Here is a 27,388-nt window from a genome sequence, read left to right on the forward strand (position 1 = left end):
AGAATTAATATTGCTAAAACATCCATGCTGCCCAAAGCAATCTACAGATTTGATACAATGCCTATCAAAACCCCAATGACATTTTTCACAGAAATAGAACAAATAATTCTAACGTTTGTATGGAACCACAAAAGCCCACAAATAGCCAAACCAATCTTAAGAAGAGCAAAGTTGGACACATCACATTTCCCATGTTCAAATGATATTACAAAGCTATAGTAATTGAATCAGTATGGTACTGGCTTAAAAATAGGAACACAGATCAATGTAACAGAATAGAGAACCAGAAATAAATTCATGCATCTATAGCCAATTAATTTGTGATGAAAGGAACATGAATATACAATGGGTAAAAGATAGTCTCTTCAATAAATGGTGCTGAGAAAACTGGATATCTTCATATAGAAGAATGAGACTGGATCTTATCTTATACCATACACACAAAAAAATCAACTGAAAATATATTTGACTTGAGCATAAGACCTGAAACCATGAAACCTCTACAAGAAAATGTAGGGAACAAGATCCTTACTTAACATCAGTTGGCGATGATTTTTTGGATTCAACACCAAAAACAAAGCCAATAAAAGCAAAGATAAACAAGTGGGACTACCTCAGACTAAAAAGCTTCTGCACAGCAAAGGAAGCCATCAACAAAATGAAAAAGCAACCTATGGAGTAGGAGACAATATTTTCAAACTTCGTACCCTACATGACTACATATTGTATGATATTTTCATTACTACTACAAATTACATATTTTGTTAATTTACAAAGGAACTCATATAACCCAATAGCAAAAAACCAAATAACTCAATTTAAAAATGGTCAAAAGACCTGAATAGGCATTTTTCCAAAGAAGATTCACAGATGGCCCACAGGTGCAGGATAAGGTGCTCAACACCACTAATGATCAGGGAAATGTAAATCAAAACCACAATGAGATATCACCTCACACTTGTTAGGATATCTATTATCAAAAAGACAAGATAACACATGCTGGCGGGGATGTGCAGAAAAGGAAACCTTTGTACACTGTTGGGAATGTAAACTGGTACAGCCACTATGTAAACCAATATGGAGGCTCCTCGGGAAGCTAAAAATATAACTGCCGTATGATCCAACAATCCCATATCTGGGTATATAGCCAAAGGAAATGAAATCACTAGCTGGAAGAGATGTCTGCTCATTGCACCATTATTGGCAACAGCCAAGATATGGAAACAAGTTTAGTGGCCATCGACAAATGAATGGATAAAGAAAATATGATACACACACACAAATGGTGTATTATTCAGCCTTAAAAAAAGAAGGAAATTGTGCTATTTGTGACAACACAGATGAACTTAGGGGGCATTATGCTAAGTGAAATAAGCCAGACAGAGAAAGACAAATACTGAATGATACCACTTATATGTGGAATTAAAAATAAGTTGAATTCATAGAAACAGAGAGTAGAATGGTGGTTGTCAGGGTTTGAAAAGTGGGAAATAGAGACGGGCTGGTAAAAGGGTACAAACTTTCAGTTATAAGATGAAAAGTTCTGAGGATCTAATGTATTACATGATAACTATAGTTAATAATATTATTAACTAGATTTATATCGTATAATGGAAATTTGCAAAGACAGTAGAATTTAAGTGGTCTCACCAAAAAAGAAAAAAAGGTAATATGAAGTGAGGCGGGAATCCTTTTACAATGTATACCTGTATCAAATCATCGCATTGTACACTTTAAAAATATTACAATTTTGTCAATTATACCTCAATAAAACTGAAGACAAAAATAAAAAGACCACCTCTTCATTACTCAGTAATCTTCTTCCAAGGAGCTGAAATCACTAAAAGAATTTGAGTCCACACATTCAAGGCAAACGGCAAAAATGCTGGGCCAATTCTACATCCAGAAATTCTCGGAGGGTCCTCCAAGTCACAGCAAGTGATTGAGCCCATTATGATGTAACACTGTTTGAGCCTGTAGGAGTACCAAAGAAAAAAAGAAAGGATGAGAGGAAGGAGAAGAGAAAGTAGAGGAGAAGACTGCACGCTCCTGTCCTCCAGGTGCTTGTCATCAGTACTAGGGAACCCTCAGAACCTTAGTTCGGAAATGAGCAAGTGCCAAGATCTCAATTGGTGCCTTTGCCTCCAGTGCTCGCTGGTCTCTGTCCGTTCTTCAGACAGCAATCCGAGTGATTGCTTATAAACACAAATCAGAGCTCGTGCTGAGGAGTTGGAAATCTTCTCATGACTTCTTGTTTCACTTACTGGCAAGGGGGGGGGGTAGTATACTCCTCACCAAGTGCCACAAAGGCTTACATGTCCTGGGCCCTGCTGATTTCTGAGACCCCCATCTCCTACCGTACATCTCCACTCTCATCAGCATCAGACACGCTGCCAAGCTTTCACCTCTGTACTGGCCAGTCCTTCCCCTGATACAGCTGGCTGGTTGTTTTCAGTAAGATCTCGGGTCCTGTATTAACCCCTGAGAAAGGTCTTCCCTAACCATCCAGCATCAGCCAGCACCACACCCCACCTGCAACACTCTCTGGCATGCATTTTCTCCGCCACACTTTTCACCATCTGAAATTGCCATACTGACTCGTGCCCTTACTTATTATCTGTTTCCTCCTACTAGAAAGTCAACTCCATGAAAACACAAACTATGCCTGTATTGTCCACTACCTGTACTTGGCTTCAATAAATAGTTATGGAATGAGTAAATGAAGGAGCGTGTCAGTGTTGACTAGAATTATCTAAGAAGACTCCAGAAACTCAATGGGCCTCGAAGGACAAACACCAGTAATCCGCTCAGAATCTGAATGGGCTAACTCTGTTCACTGTTTTTCTCACTGGTAACGCCTACCTCCCTTGGCATCTGCAAAAGTCAAGCAAGTAATCCAGAAAACAATGCTACGTGCTTATTGAATTGAATGACTTTATTTTTAAACATTTCAATGTGATGTGTTTTACACCTGAGCAGGAGCAGTAAGGGCCAGTGTAGGGTTCCCAGAGGCTTTTCTAGTTTAGACCAGCCGTGTCCCAGATAGAGGCTGCTCTATGTCTAGAGTAAAGACAAAATGAAGCAGGGCTGCAGGTAAACCAAACCGTATGGAGGTAAGAAGAAAAAAATAATCTACTCCACACAAGCAACTTTCCCATCTCTGAGCCACAAGCCTAACTTAACAAAAGTATATGGAATGTACGATCTTAGCTTTTGTGACTTAAATGCTGTCGTGTTTGCCTCAGACAAGTTTTTGGCTTTTGTATCATGCTTTTATTTCTGGGAATACTTACACAAAGAAAAGAAAGTTAAGGCTTAATCTTTCTCTCCATTAGATATCCATACTCCCAACACTGTATACCATTACTACTTCAAATAATGGACTCCACTTCCATCCCATGGTCTCTAACACTATGTCATTTCAACCACAACCAGGTGGGATACCAAAAGGGATTATGTGTTCAGTGGGGATGAGATCCGTGCAGAAAACCCCTTAAGAAGCAGAGATCCCTTTTTCTATTCACGTCTTTAATAATAATGAACAAGACAAGAAAGAGGCAAATGGAAGACCAGCAAGAAGCATTTACTAAATAGTTGTTTGGGAACTAAGGAGTTGACAGATCCTCCCCCAGTATAACAACAGGTCTTGAGCCGGGTGTTTGTCAGGCTAAGACAAAGATTGTGATACCTTTTTACCCGACACATTATGTCCTAAAAAAGAAAAAACTTCAAGGCCAAGGAAAAACTTGGTAAATAAGAAAGAAAATGAGCTAAAATAGTGAAACTGCCTCAAATCTTCGATTGCAGAATGTTCGCTATGGCAAATTCATTTGTGTGTGTGCTAGTGTCACAAATGCATACTTCGAAATAATTTTTTTTTAACTCCTGAAAATCAAAAAGTACTTACACACACAGAAGCACACACTTATACATCGTAAAGGGGAGGGGGGTTTGCCACCGACGTGACAAAAGTTTAAATCCTTATTATGCAAAGCGGTTTGCGAACTAATAGGAAAGACAACTGTCACCACAATAAACGAACAATACAAAAAAGCAATTGACAAAACAAGAAATTCAAATATCTCACTAACACTTAGTCATTCTTTTATTCATTCAATCAGCAAATATTTATTGAGTGCCAAGTATGTGCCTGCTGTTACATAAGACACCAGGACTAGATGGCGATGAGTAAAAAAATGGCCCTGCTCTGAAAGAGCTCTTAGTATAATATTAACCGACTCATAATCACAGAAATTCAAATTAATATAGTGTTTTACCTATTGAATGCCTTCAATTTACATTCTATAAATTTGGCAAGATACACTAAGAAGCTTAAAATTTTTCATACGCTTTGTCCTGGTAATTCCATACCTGGGTATTTTGCATCAGAAAGATGCAAAAAGATTTTTGAACAAGGATGTTAATTGGCCTGTTTATAGTACTGGAAGCTGAAATCACCTCAACGCTCCACAACTGAAAATTTTTTCTAAAATATTTAGTATCATTGGAAAATTCTCACCAAAAAAATGTGGTTGAAAAAAATCAATGATACAGAACTGGAGATAGAGCATGATAGGGATGTGTGGAGATAGATAGATAGACAGATAGTGTATCTATCTATATATACATTTTCTACAGTTACACTGTCTAATGATTAAGAAAAAAGCTTTTAAAATAACCAACATGAATGCTTTTGACAACCGTGCCATCAAGTAATTTAATTGCCAAATAAGCCGTCTAAACACCCTCCTTTGAAAGCTCACGGTTTGGATACATTCCGGAGCATACTAGGCCTACGAAACTCTTCTTAAAGTTGAAAGCAATACAGATCAGTCCTCTTTATTACTTGAGCAATAAAATGCTACTTTATTGTTTAAACTGTTTGTAAAGGAAGGTTCAAAGTTTAGCTTGACGTGTTCACCTCGGCCTTTTATAAGGGAAACACAGCCAGTGGAATCACTGACAACCCCACACCACCGAGTTTGACTCAGGCCTGAGGCCTGGAATCTTCCCGGGTTCGCCCAGATTCACAGAGGTCCCCTCGGACCTGCGGTCTGCAGATGGCTGCCTCCGGCCAGAAGCCCCGCAACTCCGCTTCCCGCCTGGGGGCGGCACTTCGGGCCCTCGCCGGGCTTTCACAAACCTGTTCGAGCCATTCCCTTCCGGCCGAATGTTCTTATTTAGTAAATATTTATTTAGCTCTCTGAGGATTCAGAACTAATCAGTGCCACTTCTCTAATAATCAATGGTGAAGTTCAAATGCGGCGCAAGTCAACCGACTCCTCCGCGCTCGCCGGGAGGTGCCAAACGGACCCGAAAGCCCGAGCCTTTCCTGGGCCAGCTCGCCGCGGCCCGGAATCAACTCGAACCGAGCGGGAAGATGCTGCTGCGCGAGCCCCCTTCCATCTGCCCACGGCCGGGCGAGCCGCCCCTTCCCCCTCTCGCCCCGGGGACCCCCACGGCCCCCGGGTCCCCCTGCTCCGCAATCTGGGCTGCGCTCCCTTGGGCTTTCCGGGCTTCCTTCTAAGCTGGCTGCGCGGCTGCAAAGCCGTCAGCCCTTTCCGCGCGCGCGGGCGAGCGGGGGAGAGCGAACGGCGGCCGGCGCGCTGCTCGCGGGCGGAAACGCGTGGGCTCCGGGCGCTGCGCTCGCTGCGGCCGCGCCTCGGCTCGGCGGAAGGGCGCCAGCGTTCTCGGCTTTGGTCTTCGCAGTCTTTCTTTTCACTAGGAAAGGTAAGAGTGGCCCCTTGGAAGGTTTCATTTAAGAACGTGAAAAACAAATTATAAGGGCCACCCCCATCCTCTTGTATCCGCGTCCCTCGTCCACTGCTGATTTGGAAAAGCTGTCGGGCCTTTGGAAATGTTACAAGATTTTTGGCCCAGACACAGGGATGAAGATAGTGAATACGTGTTGGGACTTAAGTTATACCTAAAATTCTGTGTATCCAAGATGTAATTTGAATTCTGTATTGTCCATTCGGATGAAGGCATGAGCGTTTGACGTAGAGCTGTGTACATTTTTCTGATAAGCCGTACTGTAGCTATACTGAGAATTACATTGCCCCGAAATTATTCCATCTTTTATATAATGAGTTCAGCGTCGTATAGTGGAGACCAAAACAGATCTTAAGTGAAATTTAGTACATTTCTGTTCCGTGTTTAGTTGTGAATGAATTTAGAATAGGTTGCTAACACCATAGGGATTGACCTTCAGACGGCGTTGCCTCATTCACACAGCTCGGCCAGTGTACTTTTAATTCTACCCACTTCATAACCCCTAGGTATGGAGAAAAGATTGCCCGCGCTCCTTCTCCAACCGCTCAGTCAACACCACTAGCGGGCGTTTTCAGCGACGAGCTTGGAGTGCCCCCCTGTGGAAGGAGATGAGCACTGCAATTGCCTCCTTACAGGTGAGTCCGCGGTTGCTGCTGCGATCTTGGAAACCTTGTGGTTCTTGACCTCTGCACACCATGAGGTCGGTTGTTACTTTTCCGTTAACAAACGTCTGTGAGTTGAATCTCACTCCTTTTCTTCCATGGAAACAAATATTTGTTGAAAATAACGAATGAGTGAATCCTTTTGTTTCCTTACAAAGCTTTCCAGCTGATAAAACCCAAGAACATTTGTTTTCTCGCAAAACCCATAGCTGTGATAGTCCCCATTCTGACATTTTGGAGCAGATAGAATGAAGTGACAAGCACAAATAGGTGTTATCTCATGTGCCAGCCCTCAGCACTGGCAGTCGCTGCCACACAAGGATATCGAGGCCAGGTTTGGGCTCAGAAGGCAGGGTTGATGTGATGAGTAAGCAGGGTGCAGAAAGGCATTTAATCACCCAGTGCCCGAGGAGCAGAAAGCTGTTATTCACGTGTAATAGTGCTAGCCATTGGCTAGTTGTCACCGAGTTTGTTTAATTTATTTCAGTCTTTGTTTCATCTCAAAAGTCAAAACAGTGTACTGATCGTATCCCTTTCACTGTGCCTCACAATAAATCCCACTCTTATTTATGTGATAATAAATCATTGCTGTAGCCTCTACCCTGTTTCTCCGAATGCTGACCCAGCCCAACCTTATGCTGTCCTGTTCCCCAAACTTACTTTTGATCTGGGCACCTCTGTGTGCTAGTGCTACCCCAACCATGCAGCTTATAAGCAGGAACGAACAGAGGGGGTAATTAATAATTATGGTGGCATAAACTGGGGCTCTTCTGGGACAACCGGAGCATGTGGTCACCCTACTTGCAAACCCTCAAGTTCCAGGGCAAGGGCACTGTGTGCTCCTGGAATACACTGAGCAGCTGAGGGACCACATACCTGCTAATCTCACATGTTCGTGAATTCCCCTCCATAAATGTTCTTTACAAACAGTATGTTCAATTCACTCTTTGCTGGACAGCAGATATGTCTGACTGCAAATCCCAGACTCTGCAAGCTTCCCACCAACTCCTGGAGGAAACTTAGCTAATACTCATAGAGGTTGCCTACTACTAGACCCTCTGAAGTTGAGCACAGAGAAGACATTTAAGTACCCAGGAGCCCAGAACAGGTATGCTTCCATTTTATGCAAAAGATATGTCCCTGAAAAAGTATACATTTTGTCCAACAGTAGGCTAGCATAACTGTTGGGCACGTTTAAAGTAGGCCAGGCTAAGCTAGGATGTTTGGTAGGTTAGGTGTATTCAATTGCATGTTCAAGTTATATTTTCAACTTTCAGCGGGTTTATCAGGATGTAACACCATCGTAAACCAAGGAAGGTCTATAATGAAGATAATGTGGGACGCCTGGGTGGCTCAGTTGGTTAAGCATCTGCCTTCAGCTCAGGTCATGATCCCAGGACCCCAGGATCGAGTCCAGCATAGGGCTCCTTGCCTGCCATTCCGCCTGCTTGTGCTCTCTCTCTCTCTCTGTCTTTCTCTCCAACAAATAAATAAATAAAATATTAAAAAAAAAAAAAAAGATAATGCACAGCCTTATATAACTGAAGATTCCAGCTAAAATTTCAAGCAGAGGTTGATCTAGCGGCTTCAATAGTATCACCAAAAGTGTTAGTTTCTTCCCATTTCCCATTTCTCTACTCCGTCTTTCCAGATATTGGCTTCACCCTAAGGGTAAATGAATGAAATCACCAAGACTATCATAGCTGTATGAAGGTGGTAACTGAATGTTCTCCAGGAAGAAATAACAGATGAAAGTGACTGAGTCATTCGAACCAAGGTATTTTTTCATGAAATAATCTGTAGATTAAACAATATTTGAAGGGGAAAAAAACCATCCTTGTTGTGAGCCTGCTGAGGTTCACAGTGGAGGAAGCTGTTCTCTCTTTCGGTGTGTTACAGTATTTAGTGTGGTAGTAAGAGGAGGCTCTGGTGAATGCCAGCACGTCCCCCAGGCCTCACATGTTGCGTGAGACCAGTGTGCGAGGAGAATCCTTAAAGAACAATTGGTTCTGCCTCTGTAATGTACTGGGGAGTAACTAAGACCCAGAGATGGGAGTGAACATGAACTTCATTTCATGAGAACTGAAAAGACACTTTAAAATGTAAATGTTTGCATGCCCAGACTTGTTTATTTGTGAAAAAAAAAACACCACTTCCAAATCAGAGTCTTACACAGAACTTCAACCACTCCAAACCAACCAGGCCTCCCAGTGAAGACTCTGGTGCAGTTTCAGACAGTGAGCTTACTTTGTTCTGTTACCCACAGCTTCCTCTTGCTTGAATATGGTGTTTTCTGAACTGAGACACACCTATGGCAAAGAACACGTGGTATGTTGTAGGAAAATACAACTAGTATATCAAGCTCATGATTTCACGAAGATTATTGTTTAGGATGAGATTACAGTTGATGTGTTGGTGGTATTCCTCCTTACACTATCGGGGTTTTAAGTATAGGATTCAGAAAGGCCTATGAATCTTCTACATAGCCAACCTTATCCTTGAAAGCAAATTTACACACTGCTGCATTCACGGAAAATCTGTGAATACTCTGGATATGTATGACAGTTGAAGAGAAAATTTTTATAAATTTTTAAAGACTGTCGACCTTATTAATGTCAAGCCATTGAATTGTAAAAAAAAGAAAAAGTTTTATTTAACTTTTTAAAGAGACGGAGCTCATCGGCTTTCACTCAGTAATGTTCTCACTCCTCTATTTGTTTTGCAAGAAACTTCAAGTCTCTTCTGTATGTAATCTTCAATCTGCCAAATTGTATGCATGACTTGTGTTGGTGTTAAAAGATAATTGCTCATTTGAACATTCTAAATCTAGCCTTCCATGGCAAGTTTACATTCCACATGCAAGACAAAGTAAATGGGAAGATCATAAAACTGGAGCTATAAGGAGCACTGCTTGATCATGATGAGTAAGATAGGTTTCGGTGTCTGAATTACCTTTTTAAAACTCAGCTGCAGAACTAGTTGTAAATATTTTAAACCTTATTAAAGAGGCACTTGAACAAAAAAGGCCTCAGATTTCCGCTTCTGGCAATAAAAAGAACTAAGTATTGTGAAAGGTCTTCCGACCATAAATAAAGTAGATCCTGGATAAACCATCCTGTATTGCATTTCTGAATTTGTAAGGAAGAGGAAAAATCTTCAGGATACTCTTTCCAAAAACAAATTTTAAAAGTGCAGGATGGTAAGCAGGAACGGATAGAGAAAGGTAGATTGTGTCCTGAAGGCAAATTTGCCAGTATCAGAGCTGTGAAAGTTGGATTAAGTCTTGGGCTAGAATCAACTACAAGAGTTGAGCTTGAGAGCCCCACATTAAGCTGATATTCTCAAAAGGAACTAAAACGCTGCAGGTCAGTAGTCTCCCTGTTTCCTAGCAAAAGCAAAAATAGATGTTTCCTGGGGAATACCATCCCCGCTGCATTCCCACAAGATTCCCCACAGATTCAGAGCAAGCAAATACAAGTTTAAAACCAAGATCAGAAAATACACATAAAAGACACTGCTACTGCAAATCATCAGTAGTGAGAAACGGATTCAAGTCCCCAAGGAAGTCACACTTTGAAATTGTCAGATACAGAATATAAAATTGCTATATATAAACTGTTTAAATAAAGATATCCCAAAAAATGAGTAATTGTTAAGAGACTGTCAAAACTCTTCTGAAGATTTGAAAATAAAAACAGAAAACTTTTGCAAATAAAACATATAACAGTTGAGAAAGAAAACTTAATGGATGGTTTAGATTGCACATTAGATGTTAATAGAGGAAGAATTGGTAAATTGGACAATATATCTGAAAGAGATAACCAGGACCCAGTATAAAGAAAAAAAGATGATAAACATTAAGATAGCTATTGAAAGATGTGGAGGATAAAATAAAAGACTTTAATATACATCCAGTCAGAGTCCTAGAGAAGAGAATAGAGAGAATGGAGTAGCTGCAGTATCTGAAGAGAAAATGACTAAGAACTTTCCAGAACTGATGAGATACACAAATGATAAATAAAAAGAAATCCACAAAGATACACACTGCAGTGAAATTACAAGCCACAAAAGACAAAGCAATGTGAGAGGAAAGGAATGATGTTTAGACTCTCAACAGTGAAAACAGAGAGCAAAAGAAAAGGGAATATTAACTTCAAAATATCAAGAGCAATTAACTATCAACTTAAAATTATATATTCATCAAAACTATCTTTTCAGAAATACTGAGAATATAAGGACATTTTTAGTTAAGCAAAAACCTAGAGAGTTTGCCACCAACAGATCTTCACTATAGGAACTTCTAAAGAATGTGCTTCAGTAAAAAAGAAAATTATTGCTAAGGAAAAGTCTGAAATGCAAAAAGAATAGTGAATAAATTGGTTAAGATGTGGATAAATTTAAAATGATATCATATGTATGAAAAAGAGAAAGAAGAAGACAAGAAGAGGAGAGGAGAAAGGGGGCAGAGAAGGAGGAGAACTAATTGACCATGTTTAGAAAATAGAGCATATGGCGTTCCTGGGTAGCTCAGTTAAGCATCTGACTTTTGATTTCAGCTCAGGTCATGATCTCAGGGTCGTAAGATCAAGCCCCGCTTGGGGCTCTGCACTCAGCCGGGAGTCTGCTAGAGATTCTCTCTCTCCCTTTTCCTCTGCACCTCCCCGCTGCTCACACATTCACGCTCTCTCTCTCAAATAAATAAATAAATCTAAAAAAAAAAAAGAAAAAAGGAAATAGAGCATAGAACTAAAATTCTGTCCTTCAGTAATCTCTAAATCAGAAGTGAGTAGCTGATGGAAAGTGTTCTAAGTTACTTGTATTTTTCAGGAGCACATTTAATATACTAACTTAACTGAAACTTACTTAAATTTAATATGTATGACAAAATTTCAGTGTCAGTTACTAAAAGAAAATAATGTATTACTTTAGTAGAGGGGGAAAATTTGGTTTAAGAAAATTAACTAAAAAACTGAATTAATTTTAAAAGGGCAAGGGGAGGACAGAAGCAAGAGTGAAACAGGAAAATTTACATTGATAGAACCAAGTCCAAATATAACAATAATAACAGTAAATGTAAGTGGATTAAGCACAAGTTTAAAAAAAATAGTGTTATAATAGTCATATCTAAAATATAAAGATATAGAAAGTTTAAAAATATAAAGATTAAAAAATAAATACCAGACAAATACCAAATGATGCAGAGATCACTACATTAATATTAGTTAAAATAGAATATAAGACAAAGAGCATTACTGGGAATAGAGAAAGTCACCCTATACTGATAAAAAGTTTTCAGTTCACTATGTAACTCTAACAATTTCAAACTTGGAAGCACATAATAAAATTGTTTCAAAATCATCATAGGATATTTTAGCACACCTTTAGTAATTACTGATGGTAAGAAAAAATAATATAATATAATAATAATATAAAATAATATAAAATAATATATAAAATAATATAAAATAATAAAATAATATAGATAAAGACTATTTAAAGAATATATATCACAAAATTGCTATAATTAACATATTTAAAAGTACACATCTGACAGCTAGAGAATACACATTCTTCTCAAGCTTACAAGCAATATTTCCAAAACTCAACCACTTAGCCATAAATCAAGTATCAACACATCTCAAAGAATCAGTATCATAAAGACCATATTCTTTGGCAACAATGTAGTTGAAAGTTAAGGGACAATAACACAAACTTGATGGAAGACTTCAAGCCATACATTCAAGAAGTCCTATGACTCTTAATCAGGATAACTACAAAGAAAAGCATAACCAGCACATCAGAGGAAAAGAGCTGGAAACCAAAGACAAGGAACACATCTTAAAAGCAGTCAGAAAGAACAGACATTACCTTCAAAGGGACAACAGTAAGATGAATAGCCATCTTCTCAATAGAAATTATGAAAGTCAAAAGACAATGTTCTAAAAGAGAATAACAGGAACCTAAAGTTTCATATTCACCAAAAATAGTCTTCAAAGTTAAAAGCAAAATAAAGATAGATTCAGACACAAAAATTGGGTGAATTTATCCCTAGCAGACATCCATCAAAGGAAATGCTGAAGGGTGTTCTTCAGGCAGAAAGGCAGATAACTTCAGATAGAAGCTCAAAGATGAAGAACAATAGAGAGGATAATATGTGGGTAAATATAAATTAACATTTATTATATAAACAGGAACACTATTGCCTTATGGGGAATTAAATGTATGTATTATAGTGATAACACAGAAGTCAAGAGAGAAGTAAGTAGAGTCAAAGTGTCCCAAAGTCTTTGTAGCTAACACAGTGGCTCTCAAAGTGGAGTCCCCAGGTCCGCATCATTAGCATCACTTAATAAATTGTTAGAAATACAAATTCTCAGGCCTCACCCCAAAACTCCCAAGTCAGAAACCCAGAACCTCGCAATCTGTGTTTTAACAGATTTAAACCCTGAAGGCAATTCTGGTGGATGCTTAAGTTTGAGAATCACTGGCCTAGGAAATAGCAATGATCCTAATTTGCATAGAAATTTAATGATTCAAGTAACACACTGTTATCTCTTGGGGAAGCACTATAAGCTTGGTAGTTATGTCCCCTTTTCCATGCCCGACGTTGGTTAACTTATGTCTTCTTTCTTTTCTTCTCTAACTGGAGGTTTATCAATTTTACTAACCTCTTCAAATAACCAGTTTTTTGTTTCATTGATTTTTCTCTATGGTTTTCTGTTTCCTGTTTCACTGATTGCTATCTTTATTTTTTCCCCTTATTCTGCTTACTTTGGACTTCATTTTTTTCTTCTTTTTCTAGTTTCTTAAGGTAGAAGTCAATAAAGGGCACCTATAGAAAAACATATTTAATATCATACTTAATGATAAAAGACTGAATGCTTTCCCTCTAAGATTAGGAAGAAGACAAGGGTGTCCACCTCAATGCCGCTATTCTACATCATAATAGAGATCCAATGGAATAGAACAAGAAAAAATAAATAAAAGGCATACATATTGGAAATACATAAGCCTGCCTCTATTTGTAGAAGACCTAATTTTCTAGGTAGAAAATCCCAAAGAATATTTTTTTGAAAAAGACTAAACTCTAAGTTTAGCAAGATTGCAGGATATACAGTCAGTATAAAAAATATGAATTATAATTCTATATACTATTAATAAATAATTGGAAATTGAAATTTAAAGGCAGAATTATTTACAATAGCATCAAAACACATGAAATGCTCAGGGATAAATCTAACAAAATAGTGCAAAAGCTGTACGCTGAAAAGTATAAAGCAGTGTAAAGAATAAGTAAAGAACTGAATAAATGTACTAAATCTCACAGAATCAGAATGCTCAATATTGTGAAGATATCAATTCTTCCCAAAGAGATCTACAGATTCAACACATTCCCAATCAATACCTCAGCATACATTTTGTAGAAATAATCGAGCTGATTCCAACATTTATATGAAAAAGAAAAAGACCTAGAACAACCTATTTCCACGTCAGCCGCCAACAGAGTCCGTATACCCAAGTTTCATACTATGTTATGGTTTAGAGTTTTCCCCTAACCAAATCTGTTTGTCCTGTACACTCATTGCTATATGTATTGCACATTGAACAGTTGCACATTCTTTAAACCACATACAATCACATTTTATTAAGAGCAGCGGTCAACACAAATAAATTCTATCAAAATAATTTTCCCATCTTGATTGATTTGTTGGAAAGAATCAAGAAATTCATGTATCAGTGTGTGAACTTACCATATAACCCTTTTTCTAGAAAATAAGAGCATGCAGAGGCGTCTGGGTGGCTCAGGGGGTTAAGTGTCTGTCTTCGGCTCAGGTCATGATCCCAGGGTCCTGGGATCAAGTCCTTCGTCAGGCTCCCTGCTTCTGCCCCTCCCCCCTGCTCATGCTCACCCTCTCTCCCTCTCTCTCTCTCTCTTAAGTAAATAAATAGAATCTCAGAAAAGAAAAAAAATAAAAGCATGAATCTATACTTCCTCACTCATAAACAATGGAAGTAATGAATATATTGTTTTCCATGTTTCTCACAGCAGCTTCTGTCACTAACATCTGCTTTTCATATGATGTTTATGTGGACATCAGTTATTATAAGCTCTATCAAAAAGGAAGCTAGGTAGACCATGTGTAAACAAAAACCTTACAATGTGAATAGCAAGACCTTATTTTTAAAGCGCTACCTGTGTCGTTTTCTGTTATGGACTGAACTGTGTTCCCCCAAAAGTCATGGGTGGAAGCCCTAACCTCAGTATAACTATACTTGGAGATAGGTAATTCAGGTTGAATTTAAATGACGTCATAAAGTGGGGTCCAAATTTAATATGTCTGGTGTCATAAGAAGAAGAAACAACAGCAGGGGGTCTGGTGGGGAAAGTCCACGGAAGGACAAAGTGAGAAGGTGTCCATCTGTAAGCCAAGGAGAGAGAGGCCTCAAGAGAAACCACCCTGGTGACACCTTGATCTTGGACTTCAAGCCTCCAGAACCGTAAAGAAATAGACTCGTGGTGTTTAAGCCCATCTGGTCTGTGGTATTTTGTCAGGGCAGCCCTGGAGGACTGAGACATCGTCCATCGAGCATGTGCCTCTAGGGCCTGCTTCCCCTGTATCTACGATGTTTCTGTAAAATAATTAGCCAAAATTCATGCCATTTGGCCTCTTCACCCCTTACATTCTACCACCATTTGTTTGGCACAATCATGTCTCCACCTCCTGTGTGTGGCACGTCTCCAAAGCGTCCTAGAAATTCAAGGTTGGTTTCTGCTGCACCTATTTGATTAGCTCATTTTGCAAGTTTCTGCGTCGATGCAGACGACCACAAAGCCCGCTTGGCCAAGGGACAGAAATCAATAAGGCGGGAGACAGCGGGAGCAACAGGGGTCGGGTTCAGAAACCTTGCCACACAGTGCGCTGGCTTTGTTGAGCTTCATGGCACAGGCCCATGTGCTGTAAACTTTTCATCTGCTCACAAATTGCATTTCACAGCGATACTAAAAGGGTGGGTGACTGATGCTGCACGTGGGAGGTGTGTGCGCAAATCCTGTTATCAGATAATAGGATTACCATGCATGCCTCCTGAGCACGCTTTGAAAGTTCACTCCCAACTCTACACATACAGCCACAGGCCAGCCATTTTATTGTACAACAAAGAGAATTGCTGCCAAATCATTGCTAAAGCCACTATTATTTTCCTCATTATTTCTGTCATGGTTTCCGAGTTGAGCTACAGCAACAGCCATACCAAGGTGAGCGTTTTCTTCTTCACTCTCACATCTGCACCACCCATCACCGTCCACCCGCCCAAGTGACACCAGATTGTTTCTTAAACTCGTTTTGAAGCCCACAGGGGAACTTATGGGCCTTGAGGAAACTAAGGAGAAAAATGAATAGAAAAAAAATGCCAGTTATTTTAGCAACACAGATGAGATGTCTTCTACAAAACTTAACAACCAAAAAGGTCTCTGAAATGGTCATTTACCATACCGGCTGGCGTCGGCTTCAGTTTAACCCTTCCACTGAGTCTTAGGTTATAAACGGCAGAGTTGCAGTTCCCAGAATTTCATGTGCATGAACTTCCACGCTCCTGTGGCTGGGAAGACCTCCAGCTGTACCCCAGCTACACCACTGAGGAAATGGCTCTGCGTGAGGAGACCAGAGTCTTGATCTCGGCGCTGTGATGACAGCTGCTCAAAGTCCCTGACCCACCAATCAGAATGCCTGATCTCTTAAAAAATTTCCTCTCAAGTGTGAATTGATTTATTTGGAAATTATTTAAGGGCTTTATGTATACACTTAATGAATCAGTATAACTATAAATTATATGAAGAGAAATAAAAAACATGTAAAAATAAATACAGTAAAATTTGAATAATAAGGGCATTACAGGGTGCCCAAGCATCCCTCACAGTGTAGTCAAAAATTCCCGTATAACTTTTGACTCCCCCAAAACTTAACTACTAAAAGCCTACTGTTGACCAGAAGCCTTAGTAATAACACATACAGTTGATTAACACGTTTTGTATGCTGTACGTATTATCTACTGTATTCTTACGATAAAGTAAGCTATAGAGAAGAAAATGCAATTCAGAAAATCTTAAGAGAAAATATACTTACAGCACTGTGCTGTATTTATTAGAAAAAAAAGAATCCACATATAAGTGGACCCATGCAGTTCAAACCCACGTTGTCAGGGGTCAACTGTGCGTAATTCAGTGAGCAATATATCTGTTTCAGGTAACATACGGAATATAGAAGTCTCCTAAAATCATCTAGGTTGTACAGTTAACTCCTGCATAAGATGAGTCCAAAGACAAATTGTGAAATGCGTAATGTTGTATTCAGTACCGACATCGAAACTCCCATTCTTGTATCCATCCAAGACCCTCATGGGATTCTTTAACTGGACAGAGCCCCTTCAGCGCCCTCTACCCTTCCAAGAGGACTCCTGCCTGTACCATTCCTCCTTCCTGCCTCACTTATCCTGACTCTCATTGCCTCAGGGTTTTACTCCAAATCTGCATAGTAAAAGAGAATTCCACCCCATACCCTTCAGAGGTGTTACATTGCTTGGATTCAAATGAATTTAGCAGCTCAATACCCTCTTGACCTTGGGCAAATCCTAAGAATGCCCAGAACCAAACAATCCTCTTGAATTTTATAGTGATTACCTCTCTGCTTTACTTTATAGTTTACTACCCAAGTACAAATTCCTAACCAATATAATTTAGTTTGGGCACCTTTTGAACTTTGTTTAAATAGACTATTTATAAAGTGTGTATTGTTTTTGCATCTAGCTTCTTTGACTCAAAATTATGTACATAAAATTCATCCAGGCATTTGTGTGTTGTTGTTCCTTCGTGTTCGTCTTACAGTATAGTATTTCATTTCATGATACTATAATTTATTTAACCCTTCTGTTGTTAATGTGTTTTGAGTTGTTTCCAGTTCGGGGCTATTTTGATTAATGCTCTATGAACATTCGTGTGCATGTATCCTGATGAACATAAGCACGCATTTCTTTAGGGTGTATACTTAGGAGAGGAATTCCTGGGTTCTAGGCTATGCAAACCTACAACTTTACAGGATGATGTCAAACAGTTTTCTGGAATGGCTGACTCAGTGTACCAGCCTCCACAACACCCACAGTGTCTGAAAGTTGCTATTGTTCTACTTCTTTGCCAACAGTTCTCAGGGTTAGAATTTTAATTTCACACAATCTGGTGGGTATGTAATTGCACTTCATTGTAGTTTTAACTCACATGACCTTATTTATGAGTCTGAATGCCTTTACATATATTTATGGGCCATTTGGACATCCTCTATTGTGAATTATCTGTTTGAGTCTTTCACATTTTTCTGTTGTGCTGTTCAGTTTTGTCCTTAGTGGAAATTGAAAGAATTATAGGCAATGTTTATACATAGATGTTAGACGTATATGTTTTATGTGTATATGTTAGATGTGTTGCAAGCATTTTCTCCTTTTAGTGACTTTCCTTTTCCTAATGTGTCTTGAATGTGTCTTCTGACACATGTAGTAAAATTTAGCAATCTTTTTCCATGCCTTATTTAAAAATATCTTTTCCTAGCCCATAAGCATGAAGATATTCTCCCAGATTATCTTCAAAGCGCTTTGTTTTGCATTTGATGTTAGAGATCTACTTTCCACCTAAAATTTACTTTTGTAATGGTGTTAATTATAAGTCCAATTTCTTTCTTTTCTCCTTCTCCTTCTCTTTGCATTTATGGCTCATTTGTCTCAACACCTTTTATGGAAAAGATAGTCCTTTCCCTACTATTCTGTATTGCCTTCCTTGAAATAATATGACTAATTCATAAATATATGTATGGGTTTTAAATTATTATATTCATTTATGTTTATTTGTCTTGGTCTATCCTTGAACCAAAATGATGCCTCTTAATTACTAATGGTTTTAAGTCTTAATACCAAGTAGAGCAAGTCTTCTCATGTTGGTCTTCTTCCTCTAGATTATCCTAGCTATTTTTTACTCTGTGCATTTCCATATCATCTTGGGACTAGCTTGTCAAGTTTTACACACACACACACACACACACACACACACACACACACACAGATTGAGGAGGGGAGGAGAAAATGAGAGAGAGAAAACAAATGTTGCTATTTTGATTGGGATTACATTGAATCTGCCTTTTTTAAAATATTAAGTCATCAAATTCATAAACATTGTACATTTATTTAAGTGGCTTTTATTTTCTTTTATTAAGTTTTGTAATTTTCTTCACAAAAGTCTTGCATGTTTTTTTCCATGGGTACATGACTTCTTATGCTATTTTAAATGATATCTTTGATTTCCTTTCTAAATATTGATTATTGGCATACAGAAATGCAGTTAATTTTTATATTGATTTTGTACACACCATTCAATTTGGTAATAAGTTTAATAATGTATAATTATTTATTAATAATAATTTATAGAATTAAAATAATTGTAATTTTAATAATGTATTCATAGGTCCTTTTGGATTTTCTATGTCATAATCATATCATCTTTGAATAATGACAATTTGTTTCTTCCCTTTCCAGTCCATATAATTCTTATTTCCTTTTCTCATCTACCTGCTCTTACTGGGGCTGAGCTAAAATTCTGAATGGATATAGTAATAATGGGCATCCTTGTACTTTTCCTAATTCTCTCATTTGTACCTGAAGATGTTAATTTATGGAGGTGACCAAGTGATGACACAGAGAGGTTAATGCCATTGATGGAAGAACTTAGTACTTGTATTTCCTAAAAGAAGGGGCTCCACCACATCATACAGGACCACACAGGGACCACCACGTGTGGTCAGGAGGCAGATAGAAGGGAGGGAAAAGCCTATGCCCAAAACCTTTATTGGAGTTTCCATGGAAAAGACAGGGCAGAATAAGCAGTTTAGGACTGGCTCGTTTAAATAATAAATGGTGGGCTTTGGTACACAGGCTTGGCCTCCTGCTTCCTCATACTTGGCCCGGGGATGTGTTCAGCCAAGAGAAATACTGGCTGAGTGTTAGTGAGTTAGGTAAAGGAGGTGGTTAGCGTGCACACGTAGGCTGGCTCCCAAGTAAATTACTTACTGATTTTAGGAATTAGCTGGCCCCAGGGGGCCAGCCTCTCTTTGACCAGCAAGATATTTAAGATGTAAAAACATCATAAGATACAGAAAATTTTAAACATGATCAATACACTGATCTTAAAGAGAAAGATTCCAACATTCAATTAGTTCTGTTTTTGTTTTGTTTTTGATATTCTTTATCCTTTATACTTAAAAAGTTCTTTTTTATTCCTAGTTTGCCAACATTATTTTTTCCACATTATGAACAGACATTGAATTTTATCAAATGTTTTTCCTGAATCAGTTGAGATGGTTATATGACTTTCCTCATATAATCTGTCAGTATAAACATTTACATTTATTGAACTTTTGATGTTAAGGTATATTTTATTTCCTAGAATAAACCCAATTTGGTCATGATGCCTTCATTTTTATGTATTTTTGGATTTGGTTTGTTAATAATACTTTGCTAAATTTTTTACAACTATATTCATAAGTGAAATTGGTCTTTATTTTGATCTTTGTGTGCACAGTCCTTATTGGCTATCAGTACAGGATTATGCTAGCTAGCTTCCTGAAATTAGCTGAAAAATGTATCTTTTTCTTTTATACTGAGAAACCACCCATGGAATGTTGACATTTTTTCCCTTGTTAGGTAGAACTCTCCCATTAAGTTAATCAGGCATAGGATCTTCTTTGCAGGCTGAGCTTTAATTAGGGACTTTCTTTCCTTAGTAGTTCTAGAAGTATTTAGGTTTTCCATATTTTCTTGTGTCAGTTTTAGTAAGTTGGTAAGCTTGTGTCAGTTTTGTTAAGTTTGCTACTTTCCTAGGATTCCACACATTTTTCAATTTTTGACATAAGGTTGTTCATATACTCTTATAATCTTTTTATATATTAATTAGAGATTATTTATTTCTTCTCTATTTCTTTCTTGATAAGTCCTACCAGAAGTTAATAGATTTTATTTGTCTTTTCAAATAACTGCATTTTGACCTTGTTTATTTTTTCTGTTGACTGTTTTTTATTTCATTAGTTCATATGTTTATATGTAGTTTATTTTCTGCCTTCTAATTTCTGTGGATTCACTTTACTGTTATTTTGTAACTTCTTGAGATTGATGTATGGCTAAATAGTTTTCAGCCTTTTTTCCTTCTTAATATATACAATTTTTTAAAAGATTTATTTATTTATTTTAGAGAGAGAAAGAGTGCACGCACACAAGTGGGGGTGGGGTAGAGGAAGAGAAAGGGAGAGAATCTCAAGCAGACTCCCTGCTGAGCACAGAGCCCAAGGTGGGGGCTTATCCCAGGACCCTGAGATCATGACCTGAACCAAAATCAAGAGTTGGCTGCTCAACTGACTGAGCCACCCAGGTGCCCCTTAATATACACATTTAAGGCAATAAATTTTCTGCTAAGTACTGATATAACTCTATCTTAAAATATTGAATGTGTAGCACCTTCACTATTATTCAGGTAAAAATATGCTCTAATCTCTGTTGTGATTTCTTTTTAGACCTATGGATTGTTTCAATCCATAATGATGAAATTCTAAGCATATGAGGATTTTTATTTCTGTTTGTTATTGATTTCTAGCATAAACACACTGTGTTAGAGAACATGTTTTGTATAATTTCAGTTCTTTTATTTTTTTAAGATTTTATTTATTCATTTATTTATTAGAGAGAGAGCACAAGCAGGGAGCAGCAGAGGGATATGGAGAAGCAGGCTCCCCGCTGAGCAGGGAACCCAATGCGGGCTCCATCCCAGGACCCCGGGATCATGACCTGAGCCAAAGGCAGATGCTTAACCGACCGAGCTACCCAGGCACCCCGATTTCAGTTCTTTTCAATTTGTTAAGACTTTCTTTACACCTCAGTATAGTGTCAATTTTTTTTTTTAAAGAAACAGCGGGAGCACAAGCAATGGGAAGGAGCAGAGGGAGAGGGAGAGAGAAAATATTAAGTAGGCTCCATGCCGAGCATGGGCCTGACATGGGGCTCAATTTGAGATCCAGACCTGAGCCAAAATCAAAATCAACTGAGCCACCCAAGTTCCCCAGTGTCAATTTTTGTAAATATTCTGTATGACTTTGGAAAGTGTGCAATGTGCAGCTAACTGTATATGATTGGTCAAATGTATTAATCATATTGTCCAAGTCATTTCTATCCTTCCTGAATATAATTTTTTATTATCTCTTTGCTTTATCAAAGAGTAAAAAAGATGTCTTCAGATCTTTGCTGTTATGGTGAATTTGTTTCTCCTTCTACCTGGGTTTGCTCTATATATGTTGATGTTGTTATATTCAGAGCATGCAAATATAAAATTGTCATATCTCCCTGGTGAGTTGGACCTTTCATCATTATGAAGCAGAGCCCTTTAATTCTAGTAATACTTTTTACCTAAAGTCTGTTTTGTCTGATATTAATGTTGCTGTTCCAGTTTTAAAATAAACTGGGCAAGGGGATTTAATATTTGACTTCCTGTCTTTCTTTATCCTTATCATCTTTATCATTGAGTTATATTGCTTGAAAAAAGTTTACATGTATTCAGTCATACACATAATTCTTTAACTGGAGCATATAGTCGATTTACATTCAATGTAATTACTATTGTCTTTGGGGTTATATTTACTATCTCACTGCATGCATTCCATTTGTCTACCAACTCTATGTTGCTTTTTTTCCCTCTGTTCCCTTGTCTTCTTGTGTAGTGATTTTTTCTGTGTGTGCTACTTTCCCTATTAGTTTGAAATACCTACACTCATTTTACTTTTGTTTTTTAGTGATTCCCCTAGAACTTACAAAATGGATTAAACTTATAAAGTCAGATATAATTTGAAAAATTAAAAAAAAAAGAAAAATCATCTGTAGAAATAATTTAAGGCCAAGATTATAATCTCTGAGGTGTTGTTTTTATTTGCTTCATTCAGGTATCTGGAGGCAGTAACAGCTAGGGTCACCTTGCCTGGGATCATCTGGGCTGCCTATGTGACTGGAAGGAGATAGCCCATACAAGATCTGACTTATTTCCAGTTCACTTCTACTGTTATCTTTCCAGTCCAAGGAGTAGGGGTAGGGTGTTATTTATCGGGACACACACTCTTTGTATGTCCTGGATTATAGTTCCACCATCACTAGCTCAGTAAGACCTCAGCTCAGCCTCATGGCTGCCTCTTCTGAATCATCAGCAAAAGTGGTCAAGTAATGTATTCACATTCTGAGCTCCCATCCTCTGCCGGATCTCAGTCCAGTAATGATTCACTATGTTTGCTCTTCCATGCTTTTTAGGAAAAAAAAAAGTTTCGTATATTCCATTCAGCTCTTTCATTCCTGAGCCTTAGAGATTATCCCTCAGTTCCCGTCACTGAGGTTCCTGGAGCTACTTATAACCTGGTTACCCATTTAACCAGTACTTATTGAGAGCCTGCTATGTGCCTGGATCAAAAGTAAAGCCTTGCTCTCAAAACTCAGCAGGAAAGCCTTGTTCTCAAAAAGTTGACATTCTAGTTGGGGAAAAAGATGATAAACAAGTAAACATAATTGACTATAATGAAGGAATGGACTATATAAAATCCTGAGGAAGTTTCTTCAGCAGTTGAAACAAGTTCAAAGGCTCCAAAACAGGAGAGAGCTAGGTACTTAGAATTAACAGCAGGGAGGAGGGCAGTGTTCCTGGAGCAAAGGGAGTAAATGTATGATGTCAGGGTAGCCAAAGCAAGACGGCATAGGGCCTAGTAAGGTTTTGGTCTAGATGTAATGAAAAGCTCTTGGTAGATTTTGAGCAAGAGAGAAACTTGAAATGACTCGTATTTGTATTAAATGGCTCTGGCCGCGTTATGGAAAATAGCCTGTAGATCTTTTCTCTGATTCTGATTTAACACACTCCAATAAATTCCTTTTCCCTCTGAAATTTGCTACAGTCATAAAACCAAACCAAACCTAAGTAACGTACCTGGCCGGGGGACGCCAGAGCCTCGTGAGCTATTTCATTCGAGTTGGTGAAAGACAGTGGAGACCTTTATTCAGTTCCAGGCTAGGAAACTAGCTGCCCTGGGTATGTAGAACTCAAGCCCTGCTCTCCTGGGTCTGGCCCCCCAAGGGGGCTGCTGCTTATGTGACGCAGCCACACCTACAGCAAGAGAGCTGAGAAAAGTCCTGCTGCCCCAGCCCCATGCTGTTCTAGGAGCCAGTCACTCCCCTGAAACAGTCAAGGTCCTGTTTTCAGATAGCCAGTCCCGATTCCTCCCTCCTTCATCCCCAGAGGAGGCTGCCACCCACTTTTTCAGTTGAGGTCCCCTCTGTCACTCGAGGTGTTCTCAGAATGGAAAGAGATCAAGCAAAGATAAAAGAGTTACAGGTGGCACGAAGTAGATAACCACTGAGTAGGAGCTGGACGCCTGGTCACTCTTACTGCCGTGGAGACCACAAACGAATAGATGGCACAACCTTCACAGAGCAGTTTTCTGACCACTCTTGAAAAATGGAGTAGGAGTAAAGCAACGATGGCACAAGTAGGAAAGCCAATGCTCATGGCAAAAACTAAAGAAAATGGTGCCCCATTCCTAGATTACGTGTATGAACAGGCGCTCACTGTGGCATATCCAAGATGGGCCATGAAGTCGAAATAGCCATTTTAGTCTCACGTGTGGTAACATTTCACCTCTTCAGAGTCCAGCTATCTAGCTACCCCAGGAGCCCAGCATGCAGCGGGAGAAAGGCAGCAGATGAAAATGATCCAAAGAACTCAAATAGATTGAACACGGTTTGTTCTCACCCATATCTTTTCTTCATGAGTGAGCCCCAGGACCCTCTGTTAGTGATTCCTCTCTCCTAGTTTGTTCACATTTTTCTTGGCTCTCTTTTCTCTTTATTCTTTTTACCTCTTCGTTATACACAGCATACTGATATTACAGGTGAGAAATGGGCTACCGTATGGAATACATAGGAAATAACCAGAAACAAGTCTGACATCAAGAGAGCAGAGTAAAAATTTGAAAATACAGGTGTACTATCTCAAAAAATATGGCGGTTTGGTTGCATTTCGTTTATGGGCAAATGGCGCTACAATTTTGAATGATGGCATTATAGCATCATACAACAGCTGAAGTGCATAATGATTTCCCTTACAGATGGAGAGTTAAATTGTTTTCTCGAAAAGGGCAAGAAATGTGTATTACACTACAAAAAGAGTCCCACTAAAACATAGTCAAGAGTCAGTTTGAAAACTGAGGGCACTTGGGAGTGTAACTCACCTATTTCAAACCACTATTTTATTGTAGTAATTTTTCACTTCAACTCTGCACATGGTGATTAGATGGCACTCTCAGAAACCATATGGCTATGTAGTTATGAACTGGAGCTCTAAAATCAGATGGGTCTGGACTCAGCTATTTAAGAGCTGGATGACTGTTTTTTTTAAGCTTTTATTTATTTATTTGACAGAGAAATAGCACAAGCAGGGGAAGGGCAGGCAGAGGGAGAGGGAGAAGCAGGCTCCCTGCCGAGCAAGAAGCCCAGTGCAGGACTCAATCCAAGGATGCTGGGATCATGACCTGAGCTGAAGGCAGGCGTTTAACTGACTGAGCCACCCAGGTGCCCCAGAGCTGGATGACTTTAAACAAGTTACGTCACTACCCTAAACCTAGGTCCCAGATCTCTAAAAGGAGATGAGTAGCACCTCATAGAGTTAGCACGCGGATGAAATAAGATCAAACATGTCGGGCACTTAGCCCCACAGTAATTGTTCAGGAAATGGAAACCATTACTTCTACTATCTCAATGCTGGAGACAGAATTGTCTAATGACTATGGACTCTGGAGCCAAAATGCATAGATTCAAACTTCAGATCTTCGTTTGGCTACTTACTGTGGTGAGTTAACTTGAATCTCCCTGTGCCCCCATTTCCTGGTCTTTAAGATCTTATTTATTTATTTGAGAGAGAGAGAGAGCACTCGAGCTGGGGTAAGAGCAGGAGGGAAAGGAGAGGGAGAAGGAGGAAGAGGGAGAGAATCTCAAGCAGACTTCCTGCGTTGAGCCCAAGGCAGGGCTTGATCCCTCCACCCAAGATCATGACCGGAGCTGAAACCAAGAGTCAGATGCTTAACCCACTATGCCACCCCGGCACCCTCCCCCCCCCCCATTTCCTGGTCTTTAAAATGGAGATAGTGGGGCACCTGGGTGGCGCAGTGGGTTAAGTATCTGACTCTTGGTTTTAGTTCATGTAATGATCTCAGGGTCCTGAGATGGAACCCTGTATCAGGCTCCACGCCCTGCCTGCAGTCTGCTTAAAACTCTCTCTCCCTCTCCCTTTGCCCTTTGCCACCACATTAGCGCTCTCTCACTCTCACAAATAAATATTTTTAAAAATAAAAAATAAAATGGAGATAGTGATTGTACCTCCCTCATAGGGTTGTGGGAGGCTTAAATGAGTTAATGCATAAAAAGTGCTTAGATCAGGCCTGGCACATAGTAAGCACCAATAAGTGTCAACTGCCATTGTTATTAATGACTGGCCATACCATTATTATAAAGCACTTTCCTCCTTCAATTTAGCCATGATTCCCTCGCTCTGTCCTCTCCTGGCAATCATGTCATATACAAAGTGTTCTCATTGGGTCATCTTAAGCAAGTCTTAGGACATCGCTGTGATACAAAAAGAATAACCTGATACAAATGTAAATACCTTCCACAAAAATATTTGTCCAAACAAGTGTTTAACTGAATCGTGAATCCTAGTATCAAACAATTCAAGTATCACATTATGTAACAGTAAATTTTTTTAAAGGAAAGAAATTAATAGTGTATGATTACAAAAATAGGTTCCTTATCTCTCTAATTCATGGAGAATTCTAACTACTAAGTCTAGTATCTTGAAATCACTCCAAGCAGGTGCAATCCAATCACTTAGCATAAGGTGGCGCCAAAGGATGTTTTAATCTGTGGTTCTATGCATGGGACAAGGTGCTCAGCCCAGCGAGAAAGTCTGGGTATATAGAAAGCTTCCAAGTTAATTTGGGCATCCCCCAGGGAGTCTTAGCTATCAGCAGCTTCCTGAAACCTTCTGTGCCCAAACTTCTGAAATTGTTTCATCTTGGGTAAGACCAGGGAAGTTCTACAAAAGTGTGCCTAAAAGCAACCTTTGGTTGTACTGATAGTATTAAACCAGAGCATGCATGTTTGACACCTGCTAGGAAGCTGTGCTATTTTCCCCTTGTTTTATTGTTTGTTTGCTTCATTTCTAGTAAACAAAAGTGACACATACACACTGTAGGAAAGCCATCAAATTTTAAATACAAAAGAAGATAATCATGCATGATACCACAGCCCAGGGATAACCACTTACCCCTCTCCAATATGCCAACCTCCCAAACTCCCTCTTTCTGTCAGAAGTACCAATATTCTCCAGTGGCTAAATTCACAATATTTGAGGTGTTTTATTCTTCCCTAACAAAAACAGTACTATCTACCCAGAGCTTTATTTTTTTTCAACAGTGTTTAGCTATTGGAAATCTGTTGCACAACACTGTGAATATACTTAACACTACTAAAGCTGTACATTTAAAAAATGGTTTAGATGGTAAATTTTATGTTATGTGTATTTTTTTATCACACCTCAATTTTTTTAATTTATAAAAAGGAAAAGAAAAGAAACCAGGAAAGAAAGAAAGAAAGAAAGAAAGAAAGAAAGAAAGAAAGAAAGAGAAAGAAAGAAAAGAGAAAAGAAAAGAAAAGAAAAGAAAGAAAGAAAAACATTTAACCGTGAACATTTTGGTGCATTTAGTTCAAATTAATTTAAGTGGTCTTGTCCTTGTAATGAGAGGTGGTGCAAAATGGGCCAATAAGCAAGCTCATGCTAAGGAAATAAATAG

At 38.8% G+C, this 27,388-nt stretch overlaps 1 protein-coding gene across 4 annotated transcripts in view; it reads left to right on the forward strand.

Moving 5' to 3' along the window:
* Nucleotides 1–5,045: 5,045 nt before the first annotated feature.
* The window catches only part of LOC130542662 (uncharacterized), a 56,261-nt gene continuing 33,918 nt past the window's right edge, over nucleotides 5,046–27,388 (forward strand). For 2 of the 4 annotated variants that reach the window (XR_008957371.1, XM_057306831.1), the window contains exons 1-2: nucleotides 5,046–5,730; nucleotides 6,279–6,407. Coding sequence is in view for 2 of the 4 variants with exons in the window: in XM_057306831.1 (XP_057162814.1) it covers nucleotides 5,260–5,730; nucleotides 6,279–6,407 (600 nt within the window). In the remaining 2 variants the exon portion in view is untranslated. Of the gene's footprint in view, nucleotides 5,731–6,278; nucleotides 6,408–8,085; nucleotides 9,447–27,388 lie in introns of those variants that run through there. The other 2 variants (XR_008957372.1, XM_057306832.1) reach the window with 2 other exon arrangements.

The sequence above is a fragment of the Ursus arctos genome, unplaced genomic scaffold, assembly GCF_023065955.2.
Source record: "Ursus arctos isolate Adak ecotype North America unplaced genomic scaffold, UrsArc2.0 scaffold_4, whole genome shotgun sequence".
NCBI lineage: Eukaryota > Metazoa > Chordata > Mammalia > Carnivora > Ursidae > Ursus > Ursus arctos.